The sequence below is a fragment of the Cebidichthys violaceus genome, unplaced genomic scaffold (genome assembly GCF_023349555.1).
Source record: "Cebidichthys violaceus isolate CVI_PGR_0920_01 unplaced genomic scaffold, fCebVio1.0.p SCAF_26, whole genome shotgun sequence".
NCBI lineage: Eukaryota > Metazoa > Chordata > Actinopteri > Perciformes > Stichaeidae > Cebidichthys > Cebidichthys violaceus.
The window spans coordinates 4766638-4789216 of record NW_027176439.1 but is presented as its reverse complement, the minus strand read 5'-3'; the positions used below and the strand labels follow the sequence as shown (position 1 = coordinate 4789216).

At 42.8% G+C, this 22579-nt stretch overlaps 1 protein-coding gene across 3 annotated transcripts; it reads right to left on the bottom strand.

Moving 5' to 3' along the window:
* Window positions 1-216: 216 nt before the first annotated feature.
* Window positions 217-16883, bottom strand: scarb2a (scavenger receptor class B, member 2a). 3 transcript variants are annotated; one of them, XM_068720748.1, is made up of 14 exons: window positions 16683-16883; window positions 15617-15980; window positions 10873-11030; window positions 10558-10705; window positions 10029-10223; window positions 9261-9352; window positions 8537-8656; window positions 7950-8128; window positions 6570-6688; window positions 6119-6192; window positions 5933-5984; window positions 5686-5838; window positions 4547-4594; window positions 217-4230 (listed from the first exon to the last, which is right to left on the bottom strand). In XM_068720748.1, exons 2-14 carry the CDS (start codon window positions 15737-15739, stop codon window positions 4099-4101), a joined length of 1593 nt encoding a protein of 530 aa, XP_068576849.1. In that variant the 5' UTR covers window positions 15740-15980; window positions 16683-16883; the 3' UTR covers window positions 217-4098. The 3 variants fall into 3 exon arrangements, with proteins under 3 accessions (XP_068576849.1, XP_068576848.1, XP_068576850.1); XM_068720747.1 differs by lacking the exon at window positions 16683-16883 and having other exon boundaries at window positions 15617-16379; XM_068720749.1 differs by lacking the exons at window positions 4547-4594; window positions 16683-16883 and having other exon boundaries at window positions 15617-16379.
* Window positions 16884-22579: the final 5696 nt, after the last annotated feature.

The following is a 22579-nucleotide window of genomic DNA, read 5'->3' as shown; positions in this document are numbered from 1 at the left end:
GACAAATTCATAACCATAATTTAGATGGTTTTCAAAGTAAATATTTCAATGGTATTCAACAAAATGTATTCAGTGGAGATTACACTCTACAATAATCAGTTTAGTTGCTTATAATCTACAGCTACATTCATCAGACTCCTCTGGATTAACAGTTATAGTATCACAAACTTGATTCATATTTCTCTCCAACAATTAATCAAAAGACAGACGACTGTGTGAACTTTGCACTTGACTGCAACTTTATTTTTTTGCAAATACACTATAAATGTTTACAAAAGCACTGTAGAAACATCTGTGCAGTGTAAATTATCAAAACTAAGAATGGATATTACTTATTATTCATTTTGCACCTCTCATGACAAGGATTGTCATTTTCAGCAGCAAAACAAATTAGTATATCTCAAACGTCCGTTAGTGACTTCAGAACATCGAAATGGGCAGATGTGGTTGTTACACCAAAGAGCAAATTAAGGGAAATCATAATAAAGGATGGTATGGCACTAGTGCTCATCCCTGAAGGAGGGCTTCATTCATCTAGATAGGTTTACACAGCATCAACTCAGAACTTTACTCAGTCATCAAGATAATCAGCCTTCCAGTAAAAATCACTCCAGTTTGACAGAAATGGTGCATCGGCTCCACAAATACAAATTTACACACACGAGTTCTCAAACACTCAAATCTTAAACCATTCATGAACACTCTTACAGACATTTTACAGGTCTCTTGACAGCTCCAAGTGTCACATACTGGTCCATCTTTATACACTTTTTTTTTTGTATTTTCAGTGTGGAAAAAAAATGAAATGAGCAATAATGAAATACTTATTAGAACCACAAAACAAAAAAAACTAAATCAGGCTACATAAAAAAGGAAATACTTCTACACAACTATCAAATCACAAATTTAAGAAGAAAAAAAAAAAAAAAAAAAAAGATACATAAATATTGTGTGGCCCCTCACATTTTACACAACTCCGTATTGCTTCGTCTTACATAATACTGAGATCTGCTCACAAAGAGCATTGATTAGTTTTGTTTGCTCTTTTACTGGTAAATACAAAAAAAAAAAAAAAAAAAAAAGCAATACCCATCAACCCAACTTGTGAAATTTCTTCTTTTTTTCTTGCCAAAAGGCACATAGACATGTTAATGATCACACAAGAGTGCTGCAAATACTTCACATAAAGAGGTGGCACGATTCTAAAGATAAGAAAAAAGAAAAAGAAATACTAATAATTAGGTGAGCGGTGGTTCTGCGGTTCAAACGTTATCACAGAGGAGAGTAAACACGGCGCCGGGGCAGATCTATTAGGTTATCTTTGGTCAAGCAGGGACGAGCCAATGGGCTCCAAGGACTGGACTCAAAGGTCGGTGTAGAAGTCAGACAGTGGATGGCTCAGGGTGTGTGTTTGAACAGACGCCGCACGAGCAGCGCGCACACACACACACACACACACACACACACACACACACGCACACACGCACACACGCACACACGCACACACGCACACACGCACACACGCGCGACTCTCGGGATTAAGGTCTCTACAGTTCAAGTTTTTAAAAAGGTGGATAACGATGGACTGTGAGTTTGCACAAGGCGGCGGTTGCTTGCTTGTAGATGGAATTTAAAAAAAAAAAAAAAAAGGCCTTTAGTGAATGGATTTAACCTTAAAGGAATACTTTCAACCTCTCCACCACAGTGTTATTAATCCCGGAATCAGACTTCTGACACCGATCTTAGACGAAGCGGCTCGCTTTGTGGGCACCTCCAGCGAACCGTTGAGTTTACTACTCCTATCATGAACTCCAACGATACATGCGATATGGTCACGATCTGCCGATAAGAGGAATGAGTGTGTTAAGTGAGATACATTTACAAAAAGTGTTGCTAGTGAGAGCTAACTGCTAATTCCATTAAATGGCAGCAAGCTTTGGGCTTTGTATCTTGTGCTCAGGTGTCAAAAAGGGGTTGGCAACACAGGAAGCCTTAAAGAAAAAGCCTCTGTGGATCAACCTGAAAGAGAATATGAGCATATATGTACACGTATGTACAAATACAAGTCCATAGGTTATGGTATTTTCTTTAGCAGCAATAACAAAATACAAAAGTATATCAAAAGAAGACACTCCATCTGCTGTAAAGCAAGTAACAGAGGCATGGATGTGTGTTCATTTACATCAGCATCCTTCATAACCAATACTAACAAACCATTGAAATGTATTGAACATATGGACCACCTGCATCGAAATGAACGGGACAAAAAAAAAACCCAACAAAAACAAACAATGAAAATACAACAGGGCACAATTTCCAGGCAAAGTGCAGGGAATTTTCCACGTTGACAGTATTATGGCCTTAAATTCACTTCCCATTAGCGACTACCACAGGGTTTGACGTGACGAGACAAGTGTGGCGGACAGAAAAATGAGAACACACGAAACATTAAGACAAACAGTGATTCAAGTGCTGTGTGCTGCGTTTTTTTGCCTGAATGCCTACAGCTCCTTGGCAAACTGAATGACTGCACAGCGGCGAGAGGTGCACAGGGCTCCCTCAAAACGCCCAACGATTCCACTTTTTTTTTTAATATTCACGGCACTTTGACAGTGTTTTTGACAAATCGGCTGTAAATATATATCAAAGTAGGACAAAAAAAAACCCAAAACAACCTGGTAGTCTTGTGTGAGGACTGGTTTTAGCAATCCAAATTGTGCTTTCTCTAATAAGTAACAGTGTAGATGTGCAGGAGCGGTCGACACCAGAGCAAAGTTAGTGTCTTTCAGCACACCTAGAAGGACTGCTTGCTGGATTTGGTCAGAGGTATCTCAACATTTCCCCTTTTACATATGTACAATAATGACAGAAGAGATTTCCAGCTTATTTGAACAATGTATGAACATAAAGAACACGCTGAACCATTATAAGGCAGAAAGCAGGTTCAAGTCTGCCTTGTAAGTTCTGTGGGTGCTTTTTTTTTTTTTTTTAAATGTGTAATGAAGCCTAAAAAAAAAAAAAAAAAAAAAAAAAAAGGTGCAACTTTATCAAGCTACTGGTGGCCCCTAGTAATTTCACCTTCACTAATGATGACTTGGAGATGCTGCGGAATATTGTTTTAGCTAGTGTTCTGCAGAGATTGAAAGGGGGGGGGGTGTGAAAAAACACAATTATTCCAAGTGTCACTACACTGTTTCTGCATCAAGACAAATAGTTGCCCATTTTCCATCAAAACAGGACACTCAGTGTTAGATAAAGGTGCACACACACACACGTTCACTGACAGATACTGGAAGTGCTGTGTGTGTGTGTGTGTGTGTGTGTGTGTGTGTGTGTGTGTGTGTGTGTGTGTGTGTGGCTGCAATTATTCACCTTAGGAATAAAAAAAAATAAAAAAAGAGGCATAAATGCTATAAATAGTTTGGCTCAGTGTTTTTTCCTCTGCATTTTTCTTTTGTTACAAAAAGGATATGCCAAGTTCTGATTTTATTAGCAAAACCAGCAAAGGAGCTCAGAGTTTAGTCCTAAGGATTCAGTTTAAAGGAGGCTTTTTTTTTTTATTTTCTCCACCGATGCAGAGGAAAAGGAGCCGGAATACGTCGGTAACAACACCCGCTGTCGTTGAGGTGAATACTCAAAACGCTCTGTGAGCAGGATCAGTCGGCAGAGTCTGCTCGGCGGATCGTGCGTCCGTGTGCGACGGCGACACCTACGCTACGTGTTCCCTCAGAAGGATTATGGGAAAAAAAAAAAAAAAAAAAAGGCTCGTCCTGGCCGACCCCGCCCAGAGTCCCTTAAGGCCGACCAGGATGGAAAAGAGGAATGAGAGTGTGGGAGTTTTGCAGTACGGCAGGCAGTGAGGGCCATGCTCAGCAGGTAGAGTAGAGGAGGACAGAGGAGGGCTCAGTGAGAGGCGCAATGTCTTTGTTGACTAAACATCTACTGGGGTTTGTGTGTGTCCCCCCCCCCCCCACCCCCTCAAAATAAGTAGGAATTAGCCCGCTGTGTATGCAAACCCCCATCCATGGTAATGTAACACCCCTGTGCTGCTCCCTCAGCCCCCTTCCTGAGCTCCACACTTGGGGAGGGGATCCTCGATCAACACTTCTGGGCCTCCACTGGAGACATGGCAATGTAGGAGCCGTTCCTCGTCGGCTGGTTTGCCGGCGTTTCTGACGGCTCGTCGGGTTTGTCGCTGACCGGAGTGTAGGCCGTGTCGTCCTTCACCGTCTGAACAGGGGAAGAGAAGGCGTTAGTGCAAACCATCGAAGTGGCGAGACGCCCAAATATTCTTTAACACTCAACGCTGACATTCAAATGTGAATAAATGTTTTGAGTGAAATGTTCACAGTAAACCACGTTTATCTAAATATACACCACCACCACCACAAAACATTTACTTCAAAAATAAAGAAATTACACTGAGGCGAGAACTCAAAAAGGAATATCATGTCCCATAAAAGGTAATTAAAAATGATGATAATCAGAGATGATGTATAACAAATTAAAAAGGAGAATAGCAAACAAGGCAAAAATTAAGACTTACAGTAAAAGAATGAAAAGCTTCAGTAAAATCAATACGTTTTACTTCATTCTAAAAACAGAAAAAAGAAAAAAGGGGGGGTTACAGAAAATTTAAATTAGAACATTGTTAATACAACACTTCACATTGCAATTATGCATGTTTTCAACATCCTCTCAATGCTAAGCTAACGTTCTAAAGAAATAAATAGTCTTGACATTTTTGGAAATGATTCCTTTCTGAACGAGATTTAGACGAGGAGATCGATACCACTCATGTCTGCATGCTAACTGTTAAGCTACAGCCGGTTAGCTAGGTTTACTTTATACACTGGAAACAGCGAGTCTGGCTCTGCTCAAAAGGTAACAAAATCCACCTGTGAGCAGCTATACAGCTCAGTCCTGAACCAGTTATGTTTGTTCAATAAGTATAATAAGTTTAACATCAACACATTTTCAGTTTAATCTACACTAAGCTAACCGTCTCCTGGCGAATATTTAACATCCTGGCATGAGAGTGGTATCAATCTTCTCATCCAACTCAAAAGTGAATATTATCCTAAATATCAACCGTTAACTATATTAACTAATAAAACTATTCCCATATCGCAGGCGACTCTTTGGACAGTGAATGACCTTAACCACAGTAATCTGAGGGCGGTGACGGTCAGGGTTCAAATCAACAGTCCTAAACTACGAGAGATAAGAGAGGAGAGCGCGAGCTGCACTTTATTCTCAGGGCTCTTCTGAATAGCGCTAAGCTAGCTCATAGCTACAATGACCAGCAGGGAACCGAGATCCCGAATACAAGAGATGCATCGACTGTTAGAAAACTCCCAGCAAGGGGAAAAAAACAAAAACAAAAACAAGCAACTGATCCATGCTGGCTCTGCTTAGCAGGATACATGCATGTGTGTTAGTTAACATGCACAAAGCTCGGGGTTGAACCTGCAGCAGCTCAGCGAGGAAACTTCTTAAAAATGCAAAATCCCACTAAAAAAAAAAAAAACTACCACATTTATAGCGACATATTTCCCGCCATCTATTATCAGACTCATTTACAATGTGAGCTAATGTCAGTGGCTAGCAACCCACCAGGGTAACCGTTTGGATTAATACTACAGTTAAGCACGCGACAACAAATGGGGGGGGCAAAGTTCCTACCTTCTTCTGGCGGTTTCGGCAGAACAAGACTACGAGCACCAGCAGCAAGATGATGCCCATGCCCACGATGAGCAAAGGGAAGTTTGACACAAGAGTGACAAGTAGGAGCATCGTCCTCATCTGGGACGCAGACTCATCGTCAACGGTCGCCGTCTGGATTCCAGAGAGATGATTATTGATTTGTGATCCACTTACAGGTTTATGAGAACAGGGTTCGTTCACAGATTGTACTGAATGAAATCCTCACCTCATTGACGAACATGATGGGGAAAATGGTCTCGTTGATGAACTTGGTTTCGCTGTAAGAGCAGAGAGAGAGAGATAGAGAGAGGCAGGGAGGTCAGGGAGAACATCTGGCTCAACATGTGGCTGAAATGAGGACAGAAGTGTGGCAACAGCTAAATGGGTCAGAGTTTGACAAAGTTGAACTTACGGGAAGCCTTGGACTCTTTTCAGGATGATATTGAGCTGAGCTCTCTTGCAGGCACGAATGGGAACCCCTGTGGTCTGAAACAAAGCGACAGAAAGACGTCTCAGAAACAGACCAGGAACCGGTTCTTTCCTGGAATCCTCACATATTGACAGAAAACTGCTCCTCCTCTGTTTATTTTGTTGTTTTTACCGTTATAACTGTTCCGTTTTCGATGTACGAATCAAATGTCAAGCAGATACCTGTATTACACATCATTTGGCTTTCTGATCGTCAACTGATTCATGTTATCCGTTTATGAACTAAACCGGATATACATGCAGAGCTATCGCTAGGATTCAAAACAACTTTTGTAAATTTACATAAAAAGGTGGTCATTAACCAAATGCGCAAGGTTAAACACAGATTCCTCCGCACGGCTCCAACCTGTTGGGGAATGAAGCATTAGCCGTACCGGTTGCAGGTCCAGGTAGGTCTCGTGCTCCTCCTTGTTGGGGCTGAGCCCTTCGACGGCGTTGATGTACTTCGGGTCCGCTTGATAAAAGTGGGGGAAAGACACCACGATGGGAGCACCTTGAAAAGGAAACGAGTGAGACAGACACCAGTTAATGAGTGTTCGAATCCTGAGATGACTCTAAAACAACAAGGGCTAGATAAGATAAAAGATTATATTTTGTAAAGGTGCAGCAGATAGTCAAGAGCATGTGTGTTACCCTAAATAATGATGAGCCGACAGTAAAAACAGGAGTTTGCAGCACTAAACACACTGTTTTTGCCTTTTTGGATTTGTTACATTTTATTTATTCACTTAACTGTTCGTTCTTTAAAGTTACATTCCCAAATACAAAAAGGTCTAAATGCCTGACCTAACCCTGTTTCAACGCTTTCTCCACATTGCAAAAAATATAAATTCAGGGGGAGATATGCTGAAAAATTCATTTAGTTATTTTGCGGCCGAAAAGAAGACAAATTTAAACACGTTGAAACTATACTGGATTCAGCCTCAAGAATACTGCTGCTGCTGAAAACCAACACAATTCTGTTACCAAAAAGCAACGTTATCTTTCTCATTTTCTACTAAACCGATACCGCGGATGGTTTTGCACAAAAATAAAAGCAGGGATTTAAAAACTGTTCCATATATGTACGAGCGGATGACAGATCACATAGAAAAGACACAGAGACGATCCGATTCTTTTACCACACGGGCAGTTTCAGAATGACATCACTTTGCACATGACATGACAACAGGGCTTGGTTGCGATTGGCTCTCACAGAAGCATCACAAAAAAAATCCTCCCAATCAGACGCCTTTGCCTCGTATGAATCAGAGAAGCCGATGCAGGCAGCCTATCAGCTTTTAGCACATGCATCCATACATATACTTAAGCGTTTCCTCCCACTAGGACTGTATGTGTTGGAACAAAATTACCCAAAAATAAACTGGCTGTTAATTATACAAACAGCGTGAGGCTACAGTAGCATATCTGAAGAGATAATACTCCGTCCGTCCCTGTGTGTCAAGCCTTATCGGAGTAATCGCACTCCACTCAATGACCACCATAAAATACTTCAATGGCCTCCACACACACACACACAGTCAGCACAGTTAATCATTGAACCGTGCACTGAGTGAAAATCTGGTTCAAACAGTGGGAATGTCAGATACCAGGCAGGGGACGGGGCTGCGGACTGAAAGGATATTTTTTTTTGGGGGGGGGGGGGGGGGGTAGAAAAAGGAGGGGTGGAGGGAAGGGGGGGGGGGGGGGGGGGGACTGGGTAACTGGGCCAGACTCGCTGGCTGCTGAGGGGGAGAACCAGGGCAGTCCCTTACCTTCTCGACAAACGCTGACTTTAAGCACCCCGGTGCCGAGACAGTCTCCAGCCGGCACACAGAAGCCCGCGTTAGTGGGGTTTTCTTTGGGGTTCATGAGTACGTCATTAGGGGGGGCGAAGCGGTACGCCTGGATGCCTTTCACCTCCACATCTTCCACATAGGCTAGATGGATAGACCTAAGAAGGAAAAGAAAAAAAAAAAAAAAACAGCTCAGTGACTACTTTAGGTGATGATAAAGTAAGAGCTACGTACTCGGTATTGTCCAGAAGTCTAAATTAAGAGCCATCAGGAAAAAGGAAAAGTAAATCTGTCACGTACAAGAGGGACCTCTTCCTGTACAATCGTTCCTTAAAGCCTCTCAAGTACGTCGACATACTCTTGACTTTCCCACGTGTGTTTTGAGTTCATTGACAGCCTTATCAGAGGTCGTAATAACCACAACTCAGGTCCTTATCAGTGGGTTAGTAAGCATATTGTGTATGACTCAGTTGCTGCAATTTCCTGGGAGTTCTGGTCCGCGCCCCGGCCCGGGATGCTTTGACTGTAAACAAATCTATAACTCCCCGTAAGCGGCATGCGCATACCTGCAGAGATCCGCAGCGAAGATGTAGAGCAGCTCGTTCCTGTTTATCAGAGGGTGGAAGACGGCGCCGTCCGTACCGTTGATCATGTTGCTCTGATTTGAAGACCACCAGGACATCTCCCTATTGATCGAGAAGAAAACGGGTGACATCAGGAAATGCATTTACTTGCAGCTACACCCCAAGTACTCTACTTTAGAGGAACAACGTGCATTTTATACTTCTAAATCAACCCACAATTCAGAGGAAATTTACCTTTCTGCTTGAAAACACAAAGATTTTGTGGAGCAGAGCGTTTGTTTTTTTTCTTCTTTCACACCAAAGTAATCGTCTCAAGACATCTCGGATTCTTCTTTTGATTCTTTAGAATATTATCACTCACTTTTCTGCAGAATCAGTACTTTTACTTCTGATTCTTATGGCACATTTTTACTGCCAATACCTCTGTATTTTTACTCATGTGAGACGTTTACTTGCAGTATTACAGTAACACGGTTTTATAGGATCGAAACACTTTTACTACTGTAATCTACCTACAGATGCTGACCACATTCAAAGTACAAAGTCACTTTTCTCCTTTAGACTTTCAGGTTGTTTAACTACTGTATGTGAATATCATGAGTGGGAGGAAGTGGAAGCCATGCGCTAACAAGAGGGAGTGTTTCCTACCATTGAGGAAAGCAGGAAACAGGGGGGACAAATAAATCTGCCTGACATGAGTATTTACCTCATGCCGTTCCAAGTGTCGATCTTGCCATAATCCAAGTAGTTCTCCTCGCCGGTGTGGAACACAAACTCTCCTTCATGGGTGCCATTTTTCTGCAGAAAACAAGACGAGGTTCAGAGAAAGCTGCTGTGACGGACAAGAGCTCAGGATACAGCGGAGAGTCGGAAACGTTGGGAATTGAGAAAGAAATATTGCTTGTGTTCGCTACCCGTAGCGTAATATTTTAGTTGATTAATCTGCCAATTATTGTCTACAATAATCGATTAATCACATACTGAAAAAATGTCCAATTTCCTACTTCTACTTTCTACTGTTTGATGTCTTTAAATTGCTTGTTTTGTCTGAATAACAGTCCAAACCCCAGAGATATTCAGTTGTATAGCATAAATGAAAAATAAAAACGTCTAACTCTCACATTTGAGAAGCTGTGAATCTCTGCCTGGAAAAAAAAAAATCAAAAAAAAATCATAAAAGTTAATTTTCCGCTGATCCATAAATCGACCTATAGCTCTGTAAAAATGCTGCGCTCAGGATCACAAGGCTGCTGCTGTCACCGAGTACGTCAATCTGCAGACTAACAGGAAGTACAAGCATCTTCCATCAGCATGCGGCCAATCTCACTTCTCTTCCGCGACGTTGCCACAGACTCATCTGTTGTTCTAGTAACCAGTAACAACCAGCATGCAACACGCTTCCTTAGGAGTTTTGAACTAAAATAACATCAAGCGTGCCTCTAAAAATACATTCAGGAGAGCGAGTGAAACGTACCTTCCACATCAGCCCAAAATATTCGTCCACTTCGGGCTTCATAGAGTGGACCTTTGTGAGAAGAGGGTCTTTGAAGCCCCACAGAACCTCGTGGACAGTGCGGGACATGAACACCTCGACGCCCAGGCTCTTTATGTACATGGAAACCAAAGTTCGCAGGAAGAAGGAGTACGAGTTCAGCTCGTTCATGATCGCCTGAGGACGAAAAAAACAAGTCAGGGAACGGAAAGACTGGCTCGGTTTGTTTGCAGTACTTCATGTCGTTCTTGTGGAAAATCTCACGGCCAATGCTGCATTCGAGTTCATTGCGCTCGTTCGTCTTCGCCCGATACGACTTAAGTTTGTATGTTCAACGCGTCAAAATGTCACAATAAAACTAAGAGGACAATGGCTTGGGAGTGTGTTACGGAACAACGTGTGAAAACAAAAACAGACATACCAATCAAATGACTTAAACACAAATCTAAAAGGGAGATGATTACTGGCTGCTGCGTGTCATAATAACACACATTATCCTGTCCAGACTTACCACGAAGGGGATGTTCACAGTCCTGACGATGTCGACCTCGGGGTTACCGGCCGACTTCTCCGGCACAAACACAAAGGTTTTAGGGTTCAGGGCGTAAAGCTTGGTGCCGTTCTCCAGGAAAGTCACGTTCTCCCGCGGCCTGTATTCCCTGGTGTGGAAAAGTCAGTTAGTCCAGATGTCTTTTGTTTTGCAGATGAGCCAGATGCAAGACATCTTTCATTAAACGGGACTTTTGGGAACATGGGGGTGGGGAGTGAGTTTCCATCACTGTATATTACACAGAGTCACAGCGGCAGATGTTCGTATCAAACCTACCTGTAAGTATACGGTCCGATCTGTTTAACAGCTGCCTTCCCGCCGGCCAAGAACACCTCTAGATTGGTCACATTGAAGAAGTAATACTCCATATAGACAGGTGGAGGTGGATTCTTCCATGCTTCGAACATTTGGCTCTTCTCTGTCAAAGTGATTTCCTATCGACGAAGAAAAAACACATTCAGATTGAGAAACAGCGAAGAAAGTGTCGGGATAATGAGCGAGGCGAGCATTGGTACTCAAACTGTACACTTTGGTTGAACAATGTTTGTAGCGCACTTCCAAAGCTCTTCGCTGTTCTGAATGGGAGACATCTGAGAGCACACATGGCACTTTTCTGCAAGGAGCTGATGCCGGGTTAAAAAAAAAACCCCCACCAAAACCCAGAGGGAGGCAGAGAAAAGTCCTTGATAGCTGCAACAACAACAACAAAAAGAGTCTGGATAGGCAGAAAATTTGAGCTAATACTGCACCCAGATTCTGACCTCAGCAAGCCCAGGCAAGAATCTAACTGTGGGGCTACTGCTAATAGTCATCCCACACAATAACAGCGACATGTTGCGACAACAACAAAAAACATGGCTTCTCTGCAGCGTTCGCCGTCAAACTAGCATGCTGGATGTCAGGTGAGGCCGAAGCAACCGCAGAAAGGAGGTGATGGTTTCACTCCGAGAGGTCTCACAGATGTTTGGGCTGCGATGATGCGGAGGAAACGTTTCAGTCAACCGGTCTGAACAGCAACAGAAACCGTTAACTGCATCACTCGGCTGTCTAATAAAACAGCCCGCTTTCAGCGCAGCGACAGCTTCCAGCATGTTGACTGAAGGTGTTTGTTCCAGAGGGGGAATGAGCAAGCTATTTCTATTCTTTTCTTGAGGTGTATTTTTAAACATGGGAAAGGATAAGTGACCCACTTCCTCTCGTGTCTTTTTCACGGTGAGTTCCTGAAAACCTTCTCTGTCCGGAGACCAGCGAGGCTCTCTCTCTCTCTCTCTCTCTCTCTCTCTCTCTCTCTCCCTCTTTCTTGAGAGAGGCTATACATTGTCTTCTGCAAACAGCTGCCGTTGAGAAAATATAGTTTAAGGTGCGGCCGGCACTTCCTGTTTGGGTTTCAACTTCCGAACTTCAAACATGTTTTTGCTCTATAGAATTGTTTGCAGGGGATTTGTTGCATCATTTCCCCTTTGCTACTTTACAAAACTACTCAAGTTAGATCTCAGAGGGGTTCAACCAGAATATATACTTTGATAGTTTGAGGGGGGGGGGGGGGGGGGAATGTGGCCGAACTATACCCTTTACCCTGACACCATTTGGAGATATTTTAAAACACATCTGAGTGGTTTGGTGCTGCATCTAAGATTATTTCATCTGCCGATTTTTTTACTCTTCATGGTTTAGTATGTAAAATGTCCAAAAACACTGAAAAGCGTTTGTAAAACTAACAGGCCAAATCTCTAAAAAAGGTATTCAATTTACAATGCTATGAAACAGAAAATCAGCAAATCCTCATTTTGAAGAGGATTCGCTGTGTGAATGAATTCACTGTTAGCTGCAGCCGTAGAAGGGTGTGCCCTGCACTTTTATGAGCTCGTAGTTTTCTCTTTTTTTTTTAAATTTTTTATTCCTAACAACCAAGAATTACAGATTGCACAATCCCAGATTCAACCCAATAAATCATCACAGTTGTGTTAAAGCACTGACTCTCCAGTTAGGTTGAGGTCAATGCTGTGAACTTGAGGTATTTAAGCAGAATAGATTCTCCTGAGTCTGCAGGATCATTTAGTCTGCGTCTTAATTAAGAGCTGAAGTGAAACCAGGTAATGGTAACAGAAGCACATGACCATCACGGGGAGCCTACAGGACTTGTATGAAACAACCTAAAACAATCTGCCGAAGCAGCAACATTTACATAATGTGTTCCCTTTCAGAAACAAAGTGCAAACTGTCACCTTTGAAAGTGGTCTGGCTTTTCCCCCCCTGCAGCATTACGTGTGACTGCAGCCTGCATGAAGCCCTGTGTTTGCCCACCTTGAACAAAGGTCTTTCAGAAGGCCTTCATTAGTTATGTGGACATCATTTATCTCTCAGGAAAAAAAAAAACAACCTTGATCTATTACAAACAGAACAACAAGTGAGGGGCAAAGTGGAGGTGTTTGTCAGTGCAGTGACGGCGTTATTCATTCGCCAGTGGAAAGGCTGGATGAGGGACTTAAACTAAACAAAGTGAACCGGTTCTCAGTCAAACAACTCCAGGCACTACAGCCTACGTGTGGTGTGACAAGATCCGGCTCTGGACAGGGAATACAGAAAGAAAGAAAAAAAAAAAAAAAAAAAAAAAGGTAAAAGGAAAAACATAATATTCAAAACGTGAAATCCTTCCCATAAGTAACCTCCTGCGCTTTACCTTGTTGTTGAACTCTTTAATCAGTCATACTACCTTGAAAAGTCTCCACTCCCGCTGAGGGGAGTGGCATGAGTGGGTGTTTCTCTTGTATAGTTTCCCTGTCTGAGCAGAACAACTCGGGATAGGCCGAGACGCTGGAGCAACAACAAGGGACAACAAGGTGGCTCTCAGGCAGAAATCATTCCCCCGAGGCCACGGAGTCCGTCAAATTCCTCACACACACGCGCACACGCACACGCGCGCACACACACACACACACACACACACAGAGTCTGTGTCCTGGAGGCAGCTTGTACCAAACAACCCTGCGACATCATTATTACAGAGAGCCACATTCAGACGTCAGATTAGGTAGATTTTTGGAGTCAGTTCAGTATGACCCGGCCCGACTAATTCAATGGGAACGACTGTGTGGCTAAAGAGGATTAGCAACGCTGTCATTTCATGTAATCGCCAGCCGCATCACAATTATGTCCCCCGTTGATCAACTTTGACTAACTTCCTTTAATTTGGGTCCCCTGGGTCGCTGCCGTGATTCAGAATGAGACACAAATGAGCCGCCCCCCCCCCGACCTAAATTTAACTACAGGAGGGGGAAACCGTGTCAGGTGGTGCCGTTTGAGAGTCCCGGATTTGGACAAATAGTGAGTCGAGCTTTACTCTTCTTAAGCGGGGGGAGAGCGACCGCAGGATGAAGCGAAGGCATTTCAACGGACAGATTATAGAGTAACACCGGGCATCCAGCACAGCGCTCCATGGCAGTGAGAGGAATGCGAGGTATTCTAAAAAGGGAAGAGAGCAGCAGCGGGTCTGCAGGGGTCGGATAAAGTGTCAGCTGCCAACAACCCCACCCCACCACCCCTGAATTAAGGCACCAGTCCCCAGATATGTAGACATGCCACTGCGCAAGTCCACCAGTCACACCGCACTTCTTCTAAGCCAGCTCAAGTAAAAACAAATTAGAAAACACGGCCGTGTAACGACTTTACTCCAACACATCAATGTGGACGTTAATGAATCCTGTGTGTTGGTTCACTGACCAACACAACTTGTCTCAAGACTGGGAATGAGCTGAACTCGTTTGTGAAGGATCACAAATAGACCAGGAATGGAACTACATTGTTTTTTAAAAATCAGCGGGGTTTTAGGGGGATTTCTGTACATACAGATTTGAAAGCAACACACTTAATTCTCAATAATTTCATCATCTCTGTTAGGAAATTCAAGACATGTCGGTCAAATGAATGCAGGTTTGTCTGGTGTATACAAGCTGGACAGAAGGCTGGATGCCGCCTCTCATCCTCCTCTCGCCACACCACGGCAAACTTTTACAGATCAGTCAGGGACCGACCAAGACTCCCTTCCCCCATTCCTTCAGACCGGCACACACCACCCCCCCTACCCACCGTGGCTGACATTTCTACTACTACCACTACTACTACTACTACTACCGACGGTAACCCTGCTCCAAGTAGTCGACCACCATGAAGTCAGTACATCACGCCTGTATCAACAGAACCGTGTCACCAGGTCATGCGCACAGCACTGGGCAGGTTCACTAAAAAACGCGACAGTGTCAGCCAGCAGAAAGAGCATATCGGGCATTTATTTCTCATTTCTCCAGACTCCCTTCCATTCGTTCATTCATTCATTCATTCATTAAAAAGAGAATGGAATCCCGTGATGTCTCGTCAGATCATATAAACGGTGAAGATCCGGGTAAGAATGTGAGAGGAGATTTAAAATATAAATATATATACCGAAAAATGGGGGTAAGGTCATGATAAACTCACCTCTGAGTCAAACAACCATCATTCCCGTGTGGGAGTTCCAGGGGATTTCTACCTGAAGCAAAGCTTCTTTCTATTTATTTTAAAGGTCTGCGTGTAACGTTCGATGCTGATTAATCATCATGCCTTAATGCATTCTTGAACGAAACCCCCGAAGCTGCACAATACGGTAATGGGACTTGCACGCTGCACAGACTCGGATCATGCGGATTCATGAAAGGGGGGGGGGGGGGGGGGGGGGAAAGGGTTCGGGTTCATGGTGCTGAGCTGGAGCTGCAGAATGCAGCAAAAAACACGAATTAGTTTTCATGTAAACAGTAAAAAAAACATGAAGACAATGTATACACCGGAGAGATCGTGTGACCCTGCATGTAGTCTATACTGTGAGATGCTGAATGCGCATGATTGACCACTGCAGAATGACATGCTTCCACATTTAAACCCCTGAAGTGTGACAGATGGGAGAAGTGTGAAAGGAGAGGAAAGCATCGAAAACCGTTGCCTTTTTAAAAAAAAATAAAAAAAAAATAAGAGAGAGACTACAACTCACCTTTTTTAACCGGCTGTGGATCATTGTTTGGAAGACTTGAGCCACGACCAGGGCGATCCCCACTATCAGGAGGTGAGCGCACACGATCCCGGTGGCGTAAATGGCACAGGATCTCCGAGTCATGATGCCGGGTGGATGAGCGGTTCTCTCAGGGAAGATTGTTAAAAATAAAACTTCACTGAAGTCGATGATAACTTCCCTCCAAAAAATTTATATTTTAAAAAATGTACAAAATGAAACTAAAGATAGCGGTGTGTAGGATCGTGAGACCTCGGATCCGGCGTCTCTCCTGAGCAGCAGCTGGGCGGGTTTTAAACTTCTCTCTTCACCGCCCGGCGGAGTGGTCTTCTCGGCGAGGCTGCGGCTACAAAAGAATAATCGAAAATGTTGCCACTTTTCATCGAAATGTTAAGATAACACCTAAACCCTAAAGGGGGGAAAAAAGAGGGAGGAGTGAGCTGCTCGGAGGCGGTGGTGAAATGAAACAGCAGCGCTCAGCGCATCGTAGAAGAAGAGCCGTCCACCTCCTCCCCTTCCTCTCTACGTATTAATGAAGCCGCTCAGGCGAAAACGCGTCGCTCTGGGAGGCTGCATGGGCGGTGGGTGTGTGTAAAACAGATATTGATGCTTATCTCCTAAAACACACACACATGATGAAACGGCTAAAAAAAAAAAAAAGAAAAAAAAAAAAAGCGGAATTATCTTCCACGTTTATTGCCATTTTTTGTGCCCTCCAGCTCCACTTTAAGTAACTTTAAGGCGCCTTTGTTGCGCTGATCATTTAAAGGCGTGAGCGTGTTGTAAATTACCGGCAGGTATGAGCACGCAAGAGGATAATGAATGAATCAGCAGCAGCGCGCTCAAGATTAGGCATGGTAGTATTGCACCAAGCAACTTTTAGTGAGATTACCCGGGAGTGTTTTGATGCACATTTGGAAGGGGGGGGGGGGGATTATTGAAAATGACACTTTAAATGTAAAACTATGATGAACTATAATTGTCCCATCGTGCACCATTCACCGCACTCAGAAAAAAAAAAAAAGTAAAGCTAGAGGAGGTCCGTTACCTTTTCTATGGGCTCCGCGATCTCGCCTCATCGCGTCTCTTTAAATAATCTCAGCGTGGACATGAATAATGTTCCATTAAGCGACCAACGATCGTTGACGCGAGCCCTTTGTTCGAGCTACTCGAGCTCTCATTGGCTACTGTCCGCCCGGACCACCGTAGAGACCATCCCCTCTGCGCGCTGATTGGCCAGACGCTGGCGAGTGCGATGCTGGATTTGATCGACTGATTTCGAGGCGGGGCTCCAATAAAGGGGAAACCGACGGCGTGATGCTCTTTGCCGACAGAGAAAGGATGTTCAGAGGCTGCCGCGGAGTCCGCTTTAACCGCCCGTGGTGCTGAGGAGGAAGAACAGTAACACATGTGGATGGTAAATGGCCTGCATTATGGTCATCCTTTTCGCGAACTGCCACTAAATATTGACAAACATGCACATAAGAGCATCTAAAGTCTGCTTCATGGAGGGAAGCACGTCACTGCAGAGCAGCGAGACAGTTTAACTGTGAGCGAAACTGAATTTAACCTAAAAGACAAACACAAAAACACGTAGAGATGAAAATCTACTAGAATATGTTTCAAGCCAATAACGAAACGACATTTCAGAGGACTTCCACTGACATTTGCATGCTTCACTCGAGCAATTCTACAAACAGGATGTTGCAGCAACTGGAATTGATTTGTATGAAGTGAATATTGACGTTTGTTTTTGGAAAATTGACTTTTAATATTCTAATCTTCCATACCCAAGCCAATATTTGTTTATTTTTTGCCTTCATATTACAGCTGGGCAGCCCAACATTTTATTAAAGGCCCTGAAAACCTAATATCTCAGTCAGCTCCTTCTTCTGAGAGATAACAGCCCTATTAACACAACATTTTGGTTATTTTACCAGATAGATTTTCTGTATTTTGTGTTTTATCTGCACTCTTCTCAGCGGTTTGAAGCAGGCAGGGCTCAGGTGGGGGAAAAAAAGCGGATGTCGTGTCATTCACATTTAAAATGCAGTAGAATTAACAAGGCAGTTTGACAGTGCTGAGTAGCTCTGCTTCACCTGCATCAACAGGCTTTCTTTAACCTGCACAAGGTCACTGTAAGAGCAGCGTAACAACTACAAACATGGCCATCTTGTTTCTCTGCACACGTCTGTGCCCGGAGGCCCAGTAGTCCCTCCGTGTGCAGTCACCATGTGAAACACGACTGTGGATGCCCTATGTTCTGAATTCACAGTGAAGCGTGTGCATGACTCTGACCACGCGTGTTAATTCGGCTTTGGTGAAAGCGGTTACTTATTGACAAACATGTTCAAATTGGTGATGGAGGTGGTGTAAATTCTCAATGTGACACGCGGAAGGAAAAACAGCAATAGCATTGAGTTTACAGCTACATTTCAAGAAATCCATTTGTTTCAGCACAGCAAACTGTACGAAAGCACAGTTTGGCTGCTGGTTGGACAGGTTTCTCTGAGTTGTGGTCCGGTGAATATTGATTTTTTTTCGTTTTGTTGCTATGATATGGTCCCAGCAGCAGATGTAACACGAGTACAGTGTTACTTTCTTTACAATGGTAATGGCAAAAGTAATTAATGCAATCCAGATTTCATTGAATAGGAAAATATCGCAGCATGTCAATATAGTGTCTGTTTGAGCCACTTCGAAAAAAGCGGTGAAAATGTACTTGAAAGTCAGTCAAAAGCATGCTGAAGTTAAAGAGGTGTCACACCTCTAATGGCACCAGCTATTCACAGCACTGAGCTCATGAATGTGCCACCAGAATTTGGTCGAAATACAATCAAGTTTTAATTTTTTTTTTTTTTTTCCTGGATTCTTCTGAGGCCGTTTGGATTCCGTGGCGCTCAAAGCACGTAACCGGTCTAAGGCTGAAACAGGACACAGGGAATTGAGATCCACCACCTTCCTTGTTTACAGACAACACCAGCTGCTTTTCTCAAGAGTTTTTACCCAGAATTCTTTTGTGGACGCGATGCCGGTTCAGATTAGAAAAAGAAAAGAAGGCTGGCTAAATCTGTCTTCACTCACCTGTTCATTCACAGATTCATCCAACTCATTGACTGGGGTTTATTTGGGGTTTATTTGGGGTTTATTTGGGGTTTATTTGGAGTTTATTTGGGGTTTATTTGGGGTTTATTTGGAGTTTATTTGGGGTTTATTTGGAGTTTATTTGGAGTTTATTTGGGGTTTATTTGGAGTTTATTTGGAGTTTATTTGGAGTTTATTTGGGGGCCAACAGGTTAAAGCAACCTGCTTTAAAACACTGGGCAGTAATGGAGGCACTTAAAGGTGAGCAAGGTTATGCGGCCGCCTCTTTCATAATCCATTCATAAATAAAGTAGAACAAAGGACTACAAATTTTCCTCAGGAAGTGATATACATCATATTGTTTGATGTTGCTTACTGGAAGGAACTGACTGGGCTGAACTTTCAGCATTATTAATGCATTCGAGTTTCACCTCATTGTGCTAAGCCTTATAGCGATCCCAGAGGATGGGGGCTGCAGGAGGGGGGCGGCATCTGTTCAAACAAGAGAAGTTAAAAAATGCTAAAGAAAATCATCAGGGGGGAAGGATAACAGTCAAGTAATGCAGCAACATTGTTTCTGCCAAAAGAAAGGGCGGGAGGGTGAAGAGGGGTAAATCAGTTCAACCTTTGTAATGGTCTCTTTTTATGTTTGGTCAGCAGAGCGACACAGATTTTTTTTTTGTGTTGTTGGACTTGTTGAAAGCTGAAGACACCCAGCTTTGAAGGCCTACACAAAGCTATTTGATGACTAGAGATTGTTTTTCATGTGAATATCTCTATGTACAGCATCATGAAAGAGGTTGATGGTAAGAATAAGGCGAGCTTTCATGCAGACCACAACAAGGAGACTTTCATCAACAGGGTAAATAATTTCGGACGAGTTCTTCGAACTCGTGTTTGTAGTCCCCACAGATCATTCATTGTGTTCTGAAACATTTTGACCCCCGCCAAAAATTGCACCAATAGCTTTTGGATTTCTCTTTGAAGACACGGCGAAAGTGCAAATGTGGCTCAACAGCAAGCACATTTATTTGGACACAAATGTCCATTCATGAGTTTGGGAAAGAAAGTATTCTCTGAATGTGTTATACATTCTGCACAGTCAGCTGGTCGGAGTCGTCAGCGATGGTTGACATGCTCAATCATGTGGGATCACTTCACATTGTGTTTAGGAGCAATTTAAGGTCACCATCCTCACACACCCAGCAATTGTAATAAAAGTTAAATTGAGAGTCCGTAGCTCACAACATGAAGCTGTTACACCGCGTGTAGTTTGACAGCAGCTATAGTCACAGCTCAAAAGTAAACCCTGTTTGAGGTTTGATGGGTGGATTCACTGTAAACTTTCCACAGGCGAAATGTAAACACATGAAACCTGTTTAATAAAATATAACGCACACATTGTGCAAACACATCCTTCAAATTACAATCTGTTGTATTCATGTTGCACCACTGTACTGACAACGCCCTGGCTAACAAAGCTATCTCAGGTATTGAATTTGCGTGTATATTTGTGTGTCTGAATTGAGATGATTACTAATAAGAGGACTATGAGTCCACAGCCACGCTATAGCGGCTTTGCTAGCATGCTAACATGCTTACAATGACAGTGCTAACATGGTATAATGTTTACCATTTGCACCCTCTTAGTTTAGCGTGTTAGCATGCTAACATTTGCTAATTTGCTAAACTATATTTTCAATTTGCTAAGCGCAGCTGAGGCGGGAATGTCATTCGTTTTGCATATCAATGTCAACTTCATGGTGGCACTACAGAGTTAAAGTCAGTAGGATTCATTCTGTTGGTACTATGAATGTCAGTATGAAATCTTATAGCAATGAGCCCAGTAGGTGTTGAGATATTTCAGTCTGGACCAAAGTGGCGGACCAGTTTACCACCAAATAAATGCTGTAAGTGGACCTTGAGTTAAACATTTATTTGTAAAATATAATGAATTTATTATCACTACTGAAAACCAAGCCCCTAAACAGCAGTTTACCTTACAACACTATGATCTGTATCATCTTTAAATGTTGCAGTTTCAACTTTAATTCATAACAGTTTGGAAAAATTCTACCTTTGGAAAAGAAAAGCCCTCCAACCCTGAGTTTAAACCATAGAATATACAGTCTAACCATCCTGAAACTGGATGGTAATCAAGCACAAATCAAGGCAGCTTTTCTCTAAAATGTTGGAGGAGTGGTATTACAGCAACAATCTACTGCCTGTAAGATGAAGTAAAAATGTGAAAAGCAACCACATCTTTCACCAGTCACATTCCATCATCTATCCTCCCTATCTACAGCTCCCTCCTTGTATCAACACAATAGAAACAACATTAACTCTTTCTGTAAATACTGCTTGACATGGTAAGCGGCGTCCATCACCCCCCGGCCGCACCACGGTGGAGCCTGGTACTGAACATTAACTCACGGTACCTCGGAGGCTTGAGGCAGCCTTTGTAAGGCCACAGACTGATATACAGGCATAGTTGTGGGAGTGGAGACTTGTGAGGAGCGGCAGACCTTTTCACTGGAGGTGATGAATGCAAAGCGGGCCATAAAGTGCTATTGGAGGAGTACACTACACTGAATTTATTTCTGGGTTAAACCATTCCTTGCTCTCCTTGGAGAGGATCGCAGAGGCCGAAAGAACTTGCTGTGCTGCGGCAGAAGGAATGTTAGGTAATATGACAAATCCAAGATCCAATGTCCTGCACTTTATACTGCAGCGTTGGAAAGTAACTATACACTTACTGAAGTACAGTGGACGGTTGTACTTTTTAACGATCGAGGTGCTTCTTTGCTATGGTATTTTCTCATGCTATGACCTTTTAGTTTATTTACTCAACAGCGGTCAAGTGATGGACCGACCGTAGAATTCCTTTGTCCGTGTAGGTGTGGTTCATTTCCCACCATTCAACTAATGGGTTTTGTAACAGGAGACAGCGACTCATTGTTCCCACATGGAGCAATAAAGTGTCAATTTGGGAATTCAAAAGAGGCAGCTCAATCACACCACATTACAAGGCCAGAGAAATGATGACGTCCACAACAACATATTCTGAAAACAAGTACATCGTGATGTTTCTGTTTTGTTTTGTTTTTGCGTTGACCCTGTTTAGCCCTGCTGTTCCAAGGCTTGAGAGGAGAGTTATGCAACAGTGTGTTCATTGTGTATTATCGACACTGTCTCGCAAAGTCAGCCCACAATTTAGCTTCACTTATTTAAATGTGAAGTGAAAAGTGAGGTTGCAAGATCTGGCTGGAGGATAGATCGCTGTAAACAATGACTAAAGTCATGTTTCATGGTTAATTATCAATCACTTTATTGACAGAAAAATAAATGGCAAGAATTTTGATGATTGATTAATTGTTATTTATGGTTTTAGCTTCTCAAATGTGGGAATTTGCTGCAGATCTCTGTTTTATATAATTGTAAACTCAGTATTATTTGTTTTCAGGCTGCCAGTGGGACAAATTAATGAATTTGAAGATGTTGACATGGGCTCTGGGAAATTATGATGGACAATCAATAATGAAAATGATTGTTAGTTGTGGTGTTTAATTATATGTAATCAGTTTACCTTAGTTTTAATAGTCACATTAAGGACACAGCCCTATTGAAAATAAAGAGTCACAAAAAACACACAAAATGACCAAAAAAACAGAATAGCTATATACAAATTTACAAAAATAGGTTGCCCAATTCTTAAATGTTTATGTACTAAGTAACATTTCTGTTTCAAGGCAGTTGTTTTTAAAACAGTCCGTCAAAGTACAGGGTTTCACCCAAAGTTGACAGGACCTTGAGCACTGAGGAGAAACCTTCATGGGCCACACCTGTAGGGCATCCTGTACA

Bases quoted from the DNA above. Each gene is read 5' to 3' on its own strand.
- scarb2a (XM_068720748.1), bottom strand. From the start codon at position 15,739: ATGACTCGGAGATCCTGTGCCATTTACGCCACCGGGATCGTGTGCGCT. The intron at 9,353-10,028 runs GTACGTTTCACT...TGTTTTCTGCAG, and splicing joins ATTTTGGGCTGATGTGGAAG to AAAAATGGCACCCATGAAGG. The intron at 4,231-4,546 runs GTAAGTCTTAAT...TCCCCTGTTCAG, and splicing joins AAGCTTTTCATTCTTTTACT to ACGGTGAAGGACGACACGGC.